Source organism: Eurosta solidaginis, chromosome 5 (assembly GCF_040869045.1).
Source record: "Eurosta solidaginis isolate ZX-2024a chromosome 5, ASM4086904v1, whole genome shotgun sequence".
NCBI classification, from domain to species: domain Eukaryota; kingdom Metazoa; phylum Arthropoda; class Insecta; order Diptera; family Tephritidae; genus Eurosta; species Eurosta solidaginis.
Genome location: NC_090323.1, coordinates 80,896,761 through 80,910,989, shown reverse-complemented (window position 1 = coordinate 80,910,989; position 14,229 = coordinate 80,896,761). Strand labels below are relative to the sequence as shown.

At 40.1% G+C, this 14,229-nt stretch overlaps 1 protein-coding gene across 2 annotated transcripts in view; it reads right to left on the bottom strand.

Moving 5' to 3' along the window:
* Window positions 1-14,229, bottom strand: part of P5CS (Delta[1]-pyrroline-5-carboxylate synthase) — a 958,896-nt gene that overhangs the window by 749,972 nt on the left and 194,695 nt on the right. For both annotated transcript variants that reach the window (XM_067791361.1, XM_067791360.1), the window contains exons 2-5: window positions 13,113-13,268; window positions 7,355-7,498; window positions 7,191-7,298; window positions 5,301-5,468 (exon numbers count right to left, since the gene is read on the bottom strand). In XM_067791361.1, the coding sequence (XP_067647462.1) occupies window positions 5,301-5,468; window positions 7,191-7,298; window positions 7,355-7,498; window positions 13,113-13,268 (576 nt within the window). The remainder of the gene's footprint in view (window positions 1-5,300; window positions 5,469-7,190; window positions 7,299-7,354; window positions 7,499-13,112; window positions 13,269-14,229) is intronic.

The following is a 14,229-nucleotide window of genomic DNA, read 5'->3' as shown; positions in this document are numbered from 1 at the left end:
GTTTCATTTCCTCTCCTTGCCTTTCCCTTACTTTGCTTTCTCTGTCCTTTTCTTCATTTTAATAAGAAAATTCGTGAAAACTAATTGTTCTCTCTAAAATAACTCTTTTAGGGCTGCCATAAAAAAATATAAAAAATGGAGACTCATTTAATTTCTTTTTACGATCAGCATACAAATTAGCATACAAAATATATTGAAGAATTAAATCTCCTTAGTTCACAAATATTAGCATATACATGCAAACATAACAAAAAATAAAACTTTTGTTTAAGAATTTTAATGAAATGCTCAATATTTTTAGCGAAAGAGTATTTTTCAAGAGATGTGTGCATTCTGAACCATTTATGTTGTTAATACATATGTCAAGCTGATATGATATGAAGATACATATGTACATACATCCATACATATAAATGTACTTCCGAAGCTAATTAACGCAGCGAATGCTATGTACATATGTGACGCATCACTCAAAACCAATTTGCGCGCACAGCGAACAACCACACGCAGGCATTTCTTAGTAAAAGTGTTACTTTTGTTTAAACAATTTGGCTGATATAAGAAGGGAATCAAGTATTTTTTTTTTGTTGACGCAGAACGAAGGTAAATATTTCAAAGTCCATCCATCCGTTTATGAGTTATGGCTGCGTAAACAAAAATTTTATGACTTTTTATCTACATTTTGGCAATTTGCCACGCCCATATAATATGTACCTTCAAATTATATTGAAAATATCCATCTTATGTAGCTAAGTTTTCAAATGCAAAAAACCGTTTTAAAATCGGAGCATTCTGTGTGAAGTGATGTGCGTACAATATTTAGCGACTTTATTTTATAAGATTTATAGATGTCTCTTCAGCCGTTAAAAATTAAAATTTTACGTTTTGATGCGACCAGTATGTAAATGTAAAGTTTTGATAGGAGCCTTCATACAAATAGGAACAAATAAAATTGTTTCAAAAATTATAAAAAATACATATTAGTGACTTTGGTAGTCGGGTAATCAAAACCATATTAAAAACAATTTGTGGAAACTAGTAAGAAATCGTCCTACATGATGGTTTCAAGTCAAGGTAATGAAGACTTTGTTGAATTTTTTAAGTTCGCTGTTCGAAATTTCGATAAAAATCTGAAAGTAGAAGGGATCTGCATTAAAAGATCAGTTTTTTAAACGGTTTTATTCAGCTTTACTTTGTGTAGCAAGCGGCCGGCCGACCGGGCGGTCAGCCGTTGTTTACAAATTTTGTAATTAAAATTTAAGTAACATCCCGATAAGCTACAAGCTTGAAACTTGGAATATAGTTTAGAACCCGATGAATAAGAAGAAAACAACTCCGATAGGTGGCGCAAGGATCGGGATATTCAAAAAATCATATCTGTGGTCCGATTTGGCTCATATTTGGAACACATAATACATACATAAATAGAACGCGATCTATAAAAAAATCGCCGCTAGGTGGCGCAAGGATCGAGATATTAAAACAAATCGCATTTGTGGTCCGATTTGGCTCATATTTGGGAACACATAATACACACATGAATAGAACGTGATCTATAAAAAATCGCCGCTAGGTGGCTCAAGGATCGAGATATTAAAACAAATCTTATTTATGGTCCGATTTGGCTCATATTTGGAACACATATTACGTACAGGAATAAAAACCGCTTTACGAAAAAAAATCCCGCTAGGTGCGGAAGGACCGAAATATTAACAAGTAAGGAAGGCTAAGTTCGGGTGTAACCGAACATTACATACTCAGCTGAGAGCTTTGGAGACAAGATAAGGGAAAATCACCATTTAGCAAAATGAACCTAGGGTAACCCTGGAATGTGTTTGAATGACATGTGTATCAAATGAAAGGTGTTAATGATTTTTTAAAACGTAGTGGGCCTTAGTTCTATAGGTGGAAGGCTTTTCGAGATAACGCCATAAAGATGGACCGGGGGTGACTCTAGAATGCGTTTCTACGATATGGGTATAAAATTAAAGGTATAAAGAGGGTTTTAAAAGGGATCGGCCCTTAGTTGGATATGTGAAGGCATTTCCGAGATATCGACCAAAATGTGGGCCAGGGTGACCCAGAACATCATCTGTCGGGTACCGCTAATTTATTTATATATGTCATACCACGAACAATATTCCTGCCAATATTCCAAGGGCTTTTGATTTAACCCTGCAGCACTTTTTCATTTTCTTCTACTTAATATGGTAGGTGTCACACCCATTTTACAAAGTTTTTTCTAAAGTTATATTTTGCGTCAATAAACCAATCCAATTACCATGTTTCATCTCTTTTTTCATATTTGAATTATGGGATTTTTTTCATTTTTCGTAATTTTCGATATCGGAAAAGTGCGCGTGGTCATAGTCGGATTTCGGCCATATTTTATACCAGTATAAAGGGACTGATAAGTACGTGAACTAAGTTTAGTTAAGATATATCGTTTTTTGCGCAAGTTATCATTTTAACGGCCGAGCGGAAGGACAGACGGTCGACTATGTATAAAAACTGGGCGTGGGAGTAACGTGCCTACCAAATTTCATCATGATATCTTCAACGACTGCCAAATTACAGCTTGCAAAACTTTTAAATTACCTTCTTTTAAAAGTGGGCGGTGCCACGTCCATTGTCCAAACTTTTCCAGGTTTTCTATTTTACGTCATGAGGTCAACGCACCTACCAAGTTTCATCGCTTTATCCTTCTTTGGTAATGAATTATCCCACTTTTTTGGTTTTTCGAAATTTTCGATATCGAAAAAGAGAATCTGAGATGAGCGCCCAGGAACCTACATGCCAAATTAAATCAAGATACCTCAAAATTTACTCAAGTTATCGTGTTTTCATACGGACGGAGAGACGGACGGATGGACGGACGGATGGACATGGCTAAATGAATTTCTTTTTTCATCCAGATCATTTTGATATATAGAAGTCTATATCTATCTCGATTAGTTTATGCCGTTACGGAATACAGTTATGCGAACAAAGTTAATATACTCTGTGGGCTCTGCTCAGCTGAGTATAAAAATACTCGTATTTGTGGTCCGATTTGACTCATATTTGGAACAAATATTACATACAGTCTGGTAGATGTGACATCAAAATACTTTGGAGTTCGAGGAGGGACAAGCATATGTACGCTGAGTCGAGTAAAGTCTTTGGAGGGATTATGTATTGAGGACTTAGATTGTAACAAATTGTCAGGAAAGATTTCTCGTTATAAAGAGTCACTAAATGAACTAAACAGAATGAGAAATAGTAGGGAATTAAATAAAGACTAAAAACTTGAAAATAAAATAATAAAAAAAAAATGATTTAGTTAAACGGTTTTATTGAAAACAATATTTACATTAGGTAATAATAATACTAAAAGCTAGAAAATAATAAGGTAGGTCCTAGATGTAGTGGTTGAAACCACTTTTATATTGTGACGAATACTAGCAACACTAAGGGGTACTATCATCTCTGAGCCGATACTGAGCAGTGTCTTGTATGCACATAACCAAATTAATCATTATGTCTACACATATGTCCATACAAGCAGCGGAGAGCAACGCACAAACACATGCATATATCTGAGATACTCCCAAAAGTAGGCAATAATTTGTGCAAGTATCACTAACATATACACGCGCATATGAGAAGATATACACGTGCATTTGTAGCTATAATTGTATAGCTAGTAACTAAGTAAATTCTGAACACGCCTAGAAGTATGGAACGAGGAAATCGAAGAGCATACAAGAGCACAATCTGAGCAATCAGCAATGAGTTTGATATAAGCACACTATGTGCCGAGAAGTAGTAGTATTGTGAAGTACTCGAATAAAGGCCATTTTGCATTATTGAATAGTGGAGCTATTTATTCAACAGTTTAGTGATTCGAAAGTTAGTTGAAGGTTGCAAATAAGAGGAATTGCAGTAAATTCGTTACAATATTTTATAAAAACTTTTATTAAAATACGCCTAAATGTATGTATTTATTTTATAAATATTTTCAACCGATTGAAAATTTTTGATATTTGAAAAATCAAAATAATGAAAATAAAATTATTGAACATAAACCAATGAATTCACAATGTATATAAAATTAACAGGTAAAATGTATAATATTTAAAAGGTCAAATTATTTCATTTGCTTGGAATTATTTCGATTTAAATTTTTTAAATTTCACAGTTGTAATACACGTTTTCCAGTTTACGTTCAGAAATTCACAATTCAAGTACAAAAAATTACAATTTAAATTCATATTTGCAATTTAAATTCAGTAAATTACAAGCTCATAAAGTCCAAGCTCAGAAAATTACAACTTAAATGCAGAAACTGCCTTTTAAATTCAGAAATTTACAATCCAAGTTCAGAAAATTACAATTCAAGTTCAGAGTTTCCAATTAAAATTCAGAAAATTTAACTGAAGCTCGAAATGAAAATTTAAAGTTCATAAATTTACAATTCATGATCAGGAAAGAAGACTTGTGCACATATTACCTACATATGTACATATGTATACTGCCGTCAATAGTAAAAATGTTGTAAAGTGGGAAAGGAGAGAGAAGGGTTTTTTTCGTTGCTATCTCTTTAGATATCCTTAAGTGGGGTGTTCTTTAGTGTGACTGAAGTGAACAGAATTGATTGAAATGAGTTAAGAAATTCAGTACGTTCTTAACAGATAGTAGGCCTTCAAATAAATGTATCAAATTATTAACGTTAACATTTACCATCTTACATTTCGTACCAAAGTGAGTTAGTTTCGGAATCCCGCCAAATAGTCAACTTTTAGTTAGCGTTTTTGAGCAAAAATTTGTTTCCTATGTATGTAAAAAAAACAATCTCCAACAAAAAATTTTAAATTCTAAATAGCCCGGCAACCAAATACATATATTAAGGCAGTTCAGAGTTTTGTGCATATGATATTGAAAACGTTGGAATAGCAAATATAAGCTACCGATTGTAAACACTTTTTGAGTTTTAAACTTTTTCATTTTTCATTTTGTTTTTTATTGGCAGTTGCTGATTTGCTATTCAATTTCAATTCAATGTTGAAAAAATCAACTGTTGTTTTTGATGTTGCATATTTGCCAGGACGTAACAAATGCATAGCCGTATAATTTATTAGTGTTTTATATAAAAATACCACACCAATTTGCAAATGATGCTAGACCACATGCACAAAATCCTGGACTCCCCTAATCTGAAAAATTGAAAATACTCGAAGGTTTTACTATGAATGGTATGGATCTTTCAGCCAATGACCATGAATCTACTACACTACACAGTGAACTAATTTTTCAATTACCTTTTTTGATCCAACGGGAAGCTCATCATCCTTTATAAACATTGGCGGTGAAACAGCGTCGTTTGTGTTGATGATTGGCACTATGTTAAGGCTTATCAGCTCAGACAAAGTGCAAAATAAGTTATTGCGTGTTTCTTCATTGTAAAAATCAGGTTTGGTTACGAGAACCTAATATAAGTGCGGTATATTTATATAGATTAGGTAGCTCCTTATTTGCAAAATCGCCAAATTTACTTTATAAGTTAAACAAATATATCTGTATTTTGTCGGACTTGTATTAGCCCAAACTTTTCATTAAGTATAGATTTCAGATATGAGTTCAAAATTTTTCGTAAGAATTCAAGGTATTGAGTCATAACCACCAAATCGATGTAAACTACAATTAATCATGGGGCAATAAAACCAGACAGGTGAATTTAGTAGTACAACAACAAAATTTCTGTGGCAATTTGAAAAAAAAACGTAATTCGAGTTAGGATAATGGCGATACATAGACCTTTATCTGAAAAGCTAGCCACAATTCACCGTTGTAACTTCTTATATTTTGTAGCAGTCATTTGGCGCTAGGGCTATGAGAAAGTAACACATGGAGATCTGTAACGGATTTTTGTTATGAAGCCATAATATCACTTTTATCCTAACTCGAATTATGTTGTTTTTTCAAATTGCCACAGATTTGATGGCCTCATAGTCCGGTCATGAATATGAAATTAGTAGGGAGGGGAAATTATTAATATTGTTTTGGTACTTTTTACTACCTTAGTAATTAAATGTGCGGAGAAAAACTAAACTCGATATATCTCCAAATTGGAAACGGGAAGAGAAGAGAAAATGGAGTAAATGGGAAGAAAAAGTAGATGAAGTTGGAGGGAAGTCGGTAAAGTAAAGAGAATAAGAGGAAGATGGAGAGTGATAGCAAAAGAAAGAATAATGGTAAAGCTTGAGTCAAAGTAGCAAAATGAGCTTAACAGGAAGATTAAAATCAAAAATAAGACTAAGAGTAATAGTGACAATAAGACTTGGTTAAGAGCAAGACCGAATGGAGTAAGAGAAAAGGCAGGAAGTTTTACGGTAGTGGATATAAGAGAGGAAAAGGGTTAGACAGAGGAGAGGTAGGTAGATAGATGCAGAAAGTCGGAAAAATGTCTGTCGGGTTTGATCATATGGCTAGGAGTATTTAATGTTTTTCTTAACATTTCCAGGGTTAGCCAGAGCTGTTAAAAATAAAATTCTGAAAAGCCAACGTTTTTTTTTTTTTGTCATCAGCTAAATTTATAAACTCTGATTTGTTGAAGCATCATTTCTGTAATGCCTCTGCCGCTATTTATTTTTACACCTCTTTATGCTCAACGAGCCTACCTCAACGCTTGGTTTACATAGTTAAATGTTGGCTCTTGGGACCGTTTACCGCCAATTCCGAGTGAAAATGTTCCAGATCTTCAATCATCTCATTGGCGTCAGGAGTATGTTTCCATATTCCTTAGATGTGAGAAGAAATTAAACCTTCCCACAAGACAAGGAATTAAATCCTCCCAGAAATGGAAATACAGACCGTAGGCATATTTTCCTGCACGTTGCTTCATATGTCAGAAAGGTATTAATGTAGTATATTTTTATGATACTGAAAAAATCAATGCTGCAGATTGTTCAAGAAACAACAATTTTATAATGGCGATTATTGTCAAATGCGACTCCATTTTGTAATATTGACTTCACTTGTCTGGTTTATTGCATCATGCAATTGGTATACATCAAAAGCGTGTGAATTGTAGAATTTTACTTTTGACTCGCCGCAAATTGGTGGTAGGGACTCGACAAGCGCTTATTATAAAAATATTCATGCATATACAAACATAGTTCTTATCGTTATTTTTGGTTTTTCTCTAATACCTGAGCAATTTTTACGCCATATTGAGCGAACATAGCATCATACAATGACATAAGACCAGATTGTCCCACGGCGGCTGCTGCTCTTGGTTCCAACAGTGTACCTTCCTCCTGAATGCGATTATAGAGTAATATAAACATAATAAAAGAAAGAGTTTAAAACTTACGGCACGTGACGGATCCTTCGGTGATAAGGTTTCACGCATTGATAGTGACATAAGTAATTCCTGTGCCAATTTTTGTTTGCCAAAGGCTACAGCACCACTAGTCACCATCATAACTTCTCGACCTTCCAAGTGGCATTCAGCTACCTATCAAAACCACAAAAAAATTTTACTTTCGCGTTTAAAACATTAATTCTAAAACAAAAACCTTTTTTATGGATGATTCTATTATAACGGGCGCGACTCTTTTGTACAAACTTGCATACATTTAAAGAAAAGTATTAAAATTTTTTTTTTTTTTTTTTTAATTATTTAAGCTATCGCTGAATTATTGTGATGCATCCTTAAACAAAAATAACTGCAATTCAGCGCTTCCCACGGCAGCCGGTTCTATGTACCGGAGCGACTCTGGATTTTTTTCATTCCGACCAAGGGCTGTCAATTCAGTGTAACCCCATTTAATTTGTTGCTTCCCTCCCACAAATTGTTATCCTCGGACAAGCTCTTTGCAGTTGGACTGCTCCATACCCCGGTCCCAGGCTGTGATTCTGCTGCATATGTCGGGAAATGATTTATCTCAGAAGGTCATAGTCTTGCCAGTTTGTTGCGTAAAAGGCCGTACGGTTTGCTCTGTTAGAACCCAACGTTCGTCACCCCCCCCCCCCCCCCCCCCCCCCCCCCCGAAATATCTACAAATTATTTGTGGTTCCCTAATGTTCGCGTCCAAGGATGTTGCGCGCTTCACTCTGAAGCGTACCTCCGCCACCTTCCAGCAGCAGCGCTTCACCGCAGGCCACATCAACTGTTCGCTATTGCTCGCGCGAAACGGTGACTCCAGCTAATGCGCCCGCTCCAACCCATCACTACAATCTAGATAGCATGGACAGTAGCAATGCCGAGCACCAGCTTTTACCTCCGTCCCACCCCTCCTTTTCCGACACACGCACTCGCGTAAGAAGGAGTGATCAATTTCTAGTACCCCACACCATATCCTCCGTATGTCAGCTAAAAATATTTATGATCGCGACATCGGTCCAATGCAAATCATAGATGCTCTAGCACCGTGCTGCCAAAACACAAGTACCAACCCTTCGACACGAGGTAATCCAGCAGAAATCGGGCAGCGCACTCGACAAAGCTTATATCCTTTAAAGCGCATCCACCCATTTCTGCTTCAGTACGCCACTCTGTGGCGAAACCCGCCTTATTCTTGGCGACCTCAACGCTCACAACGACCTTTGATATTTCTGCTTGCCAGTCAACAGCAGAGGCAGGCAGCTAGCAGAGCAAATAGATAATACAACTTTCTGCACGATAAACGGCAATGCCCCCAGCAGAATTGCAGGTAATTGACACAGCTCGCCAGACATATCTATCATCAGCGCGGGGCTCATAAACTGCTTCGAATGGCAACCGATTCTTACTTTAGCATCAGAACACCTGCTCATACTCCTCAATAATTTTACTTTTATTAATTTCAAAAAAGCTAGCTGGGAAGGCTACACAACCTTCACAAATCAATATTTTGCTGCTCTCCCCATTCCGACTGATGTCCGGCAGGCGAGTGTGTGGTCCGCAATGTCATCGGTTCAGCTTCTGCATGCTTTATTCCGGCCGGTCGGATTCCTGAAATCATCTCATATCCCTGAAGCTGCAAACTTAGCAAGAGGACGTGATCTGGCGTGACAACTCGACCCTAGAGACCATCAATTTGGATACTATGCGGCTGGTAAATGAACAAACACGTGTCAAATGGGAGGAGAATTTGAGAACTGCCACCTTTCTGCGGTTGTCGGTAAATTGTGGTCAACCGTAAAATCCTTGCCCAATCCAACATATGATAAAGTATCAATAGCTTTCGGCGATAAAACCTTATCCGATTCGAAGAAATGCCCGACCCTTTTGCCGAGAATTTATAATGCATTCTTCAGTAGACAAGGTCAGACGACGTGCAAACAGATGGGCACATAAACATAAGCACGACGTCCCACTCATTACCATCCAACAAAGCCAAGCCCTCTAAATGAATAGGCCTATGCCATTGCTAAAAAAACCCTGGCGTTGAGGGAATAAACTACCTAACCCATGTTTTCCTTAAACCCTACGAAAATTAAACAGGGGGTACCACAGGGTGGTGTCCTATTGCCGATTCTGTTTAATTTCTATATACAAAAACTCCCTTCCCCACCAGTAGGAGTTGCAATCATTTCCTATGCCGACGACTGCGCGATTATGGCAACAAGACCTGGCCCTACAATAAGAGAATTAGTTTCTAAAATAAACAGCATCTCCCAGATCTTTCTGGTTTCTTCACCTCGCGCAACCTGGCATTATCACCCACACATTCCCGGGCCACTATGCCTACGACATGGAAGGAACAGATGGCACAACTATTGGACATTCACGTGGATGGTATCCCGCTACCGACTGTCAGTCACCCAAATATCGTAGGGGTAACGTTCGATAATACTCTGACCTTCAAGGCGAATGGGCAGGGGGGGGGGGGGGGGGGGGGGGGGAAGACACATGGAATATGCGGATCCGCCTAGATCTTCATCTTGGCGGTGCCTTATTGTTGTTGTTGTTGTAGCGATAAGGTTGCTCCCCGAAGGCTTTGGGGAGTGTTATCGATATGATGGTCCTTTGCCGGATACAGATCCGGCACGCTCCGGTACACCCAGCACCATGAAGGTGCTAGCCAGACCATCTCGGGAACGATTTATGTGGCCACATTAAACCTTCAGGCCATCCCCTTCCTCCATTCCATGAGGAGCTTAGGGTCCTCAATTTTCATGAGGAGCTTAGGGTCGCCAGAGGCTCGTCTGTAAGTGAAACAGGATTCGCCGCGGATAGGTGAGGTTGACAATTGGGTTTGGATAAGCTATATATTGCGCTGGCAACCTGAAGGGTTGCGCTACACAGCCCCTTGAATCTGATATTTTAGTCGCCTCTTACGACAGGCATACCTTCTGACCCCCTAACCCGCTGGGGGTTTGGCGGTGACCTAATCCCCTCTGTCGAGCGATGACTAGGAACTACCCCCGCCCAATCCAGGGTGTTATGCGGTAGCGTGCCCATTGGAAGTTTGTAGCCGGGAGGTTAATCAGGCTGTATTTGAACGGAGCCTCTCTGATACCGGGCCGCCTCAGAGAGTATTTTGGTCTTACCGCGGTAAGGGGCTCAGCCGCGGCGGATGACTTATTTCCCCTTCGAACATGTTAGACCCGTAGCTGGCCTCGTCTGGCGAAGGGTCGTACGACCAAGATGAATTCCAATAAAAGAAATATTAAAACTTCGTCGTCCTCCACAAGGGGAAGGACACCTTCGGAGCGAAGAGCAAACACGCCCTGAGGGCGCGAATGCAACAGATGTTAAGGGGCCTCAAAAAGAGGAAACAGCGACTTGGTGGGTGTTGGCACCAGTACGGCTGCGGATGGAGTTGCGCTAGCAACGGGGAACGCCACCGCACCTGCCGGTGCCGAACGCCAACCAAGTGCGGGCACGGTGACCTGTCTTCCCGCGGCTGTGACAGGGGTCTCACGACCTGGCCACTCCGAGACAAGGGAAGAGGCAGCCGGAATTTTAGGCACAACCGGGGGACTGACCGCGATGGCAACTACGGGCCGGTTCACCCCAAACCGTAGGAGGGAAACTTCAACGGATTCAACAGCTTCTAGCGACTCGATGGGGGCCAGTACCAGTAAGACTGCGAAGGTAGTAGCGCCAGCAACGGCGGACACCGGAGAGCCTGCTGCTACTGTTCGCTCACCAGACGCCAGTTCCGCAACCGCTCTCCTTATGCCCGCAGCAGGAGTCGCGAGATCCGCTTTCTCAGAGGAGACGGGAGCGGCAAAGAAGCCTCAAACCGGGAGAGCGACCGCGGAGGAAATTTCGGGTCTGAACTCTGTCATGTACACTTCTCCTGGTGGTTCCGGTCACCGAAATAAAAAGCGGGCCGCTAAGGTCTTCAAAAAGTACGAAGGGGTACCGCTGGACTCGCTGCCACAGAGTGCCAGGAACGCGGTGGAAAGGGCGCAAGCCCTGCTGCCAAATTTCGGAAGAACTCTCGCGCCGGCTGCAAACAGCGCTACCCCCTACAAACGCCAAAGGTCGGACGAGGATATCAAACCTCCTCCGAAAAGGCAGCAACTACACCCTGGGGCAGGTATGCCCTGCTTTGCCGAGGTGGCCAAGGACAGGATCCTTATAGGTATCCTGGCCCGCGGAGATGACCGTGGGGCCATCCCGAAAGACCGGTGGCCGTATGTCCGGAACGAAATCGGTAACGCCGTTCTCGACGTCATGATGGAGATTCCGGGCAACCCGCCACGTGGTACTAGTGCGGGATGGTACCAGGGCCAGATCAATGGCCCCGTTTACGACGACGCAAGAACTGTTGCTCTATATAAAGCAGCTGCTGCAAGGCTGGGCCCTGTCTATCCCGGGGCTAAGGTAGAGGTCGTCGACTGGAAGGACATTCCAGTCAGGCCAAGGGAAAGAGCATGAGTTCCAGCAACTCCAGCTGAACCAGAAAATATTCTACGGATGCTGCAGGACATGAACCCGGCTCTCCCGACGCACGACTGGAGTGTAATCCGAGTCGAGGACGCTGTATGACCGAGGAGGCAGGTCGTGTTGGCCCTCAATAAGGATGCTCTCGAGCACCTCAGAAGGAGCAACGGAAGGGTGTATTACGGCATCGACGATGTCGTAATACATTTATACCGTGGCGACGCACAACGCGCATCCCGTTCGGCTGCCTCGATGACCAAGGTCACCGGGAAAGCCGAAGAGGAAGCGAAGCTCTCCAGCGCAGAGAGTATGGTTTCCGCCTCGTCAGATTGTGCTGGTGCTCTTGGCAATCTGACGATGGAGGATTACCTGCTGGATAGCGACAGGGAAGAGTCCGACGTTACGGTAGTGGAGGGAGGGGAGTCTGGATCAACTCAAACTGAGGGTGCTTCAGATAAACCTCCACAAATCTAAAGCAGCCTCGGCTGCTCTCATTAGTCGCATTTCTAAAAGCGACTTCGACGTGATCCTCATCAAAGAACCCTGGGTAAGTAACTCCAGGATCTGTGGTTTGGGGGCCAGTGGGTTCAACCTCATCCGAGCTTCAGCAGAAGGTAATGTTAGAACCTGTATCCTGGTAAAATCTGAGCTTTACCTAAATATAGCAATGGCGACATGACTGCGGTCAGCTTGGCAGTTGGGAACACTGACATAACGATGGCATCTGTGTACATACCGTATGATGCTGCGGAACCTCTTCCGCATAGGATGGTGAAAGAACTGGTAGCCGACCTCAGCAAAGACCACTTAATTATCGGAGCAGATGCAAATGCGCATCACGTCCAATGGGGGAGTTCCGATATCAACACTCGTGGTGAGTCACTTTTTGATTACCTTTTAACAACTAACCTGGGTAGTTTGCAACATTGGTAACGAACCAACTTTTATTACTAAAAATCGCAATATGTATGGATATGAAAATTATTTCGGTCTCTGATGGTTCACTTTTTTCACAAGAAAGTTGATTTTAGTTGCGTTTTTATGCACAAAATTTTCAAACTAAAACCATAATTTCCATTTGTCAGCAAAAATAAAGAAAAAAGGGCCAAATTTCAAAAAAAAAACCTATCGAAATACAAACTGGCTCGTTTGTTTTTAATGAACTAGGTTGTATTTTTCTTGTATTTCGTTAGTTTTTTGACAACAAGTTTGGCAAATAAGTGTTTATTAACTTATCTCAGAAACTAACCTGTTCCACAATTGAGGCCAGTCGCCCTAGAGCAAGGCCATGATTATCTTCTCGAGTTATTACAGCACTTCCAAGTTTCACTACCAGGCGGCGTGCATATTTAAGCTGGTTTCGTTCAGTGAACGAACGTTCTTTACGTTTTTCTGCCAAAATACTCTGAAAGTAAACAAGTCATAAATTATGTTAGTGTGCACGAAAAAGTTTACATTTTTTACGAAGGCAATGTGGATAATAAATTAAAATAAAAGACTACGTATGAAAAGCAAGCAAGTCGCCGAGCACAAGAAGGTCGGTGCCCGTCGTTAATGCTATCTGAAAATTTTTCACCAATTTTGTCCCCGAAAAGTGTTGTTTCTGCATTCTTCAGGAGCAAAATATGATATAATTAGAAAATTTTCATTTTGAAATAACATTAAAAGTAATATAACATAAAAATAATTTACAAAATTGAAGTATATTTTACACAAGTAGATAACCCTACATATATTCCCCCTCCAGTGAAACGGAAAATTTATTTTTTAAATGTTAATTTACAGTGTATATTGATTACTGTAAGAATTTTGTGTTGTAGTTTGAAAAATGTTTGAGTTTTGTGTTTTTGATATGTATATTGTATTTTTATACTCAGTTGAGCAGAGCTCACAGAGTGTATTAAGTTTGATTGGATAACGGTTGGTTGTACATATATAAAGGAATCGAGATAGATATAGACTTCCATATATCAAAATAATCAGGATCGAAAAAAAATTTGATTGAGCCATGTCCGTCCGTCCGTCCGTTAACACGATAACTTGAGTAAATTTTGATGTATTTTGATGAAATTTGGTATGTAGGTTCCTGAGCACTCATCTCAGATCGCTATTTAAAATGAACGATATCGGACTATAAACACGCCCACTTTTTCGATATCGAAAATTTCGATAAACCGAAAAAGTGCGATAATTCATTACAAAAGACCGATAAAGCGACGAAACTTGGTAGATGAGTTGAACTTATGACGCAAAATAGAAAATTATTAAAATTTTGGACAATGGGCGTGGCACCGCCCACTTTTAAAAGAAGGTAATTTAAAAGTTTTGCAAGCTGTAATTTGGCAGTCGTTGAAGATATCATGATG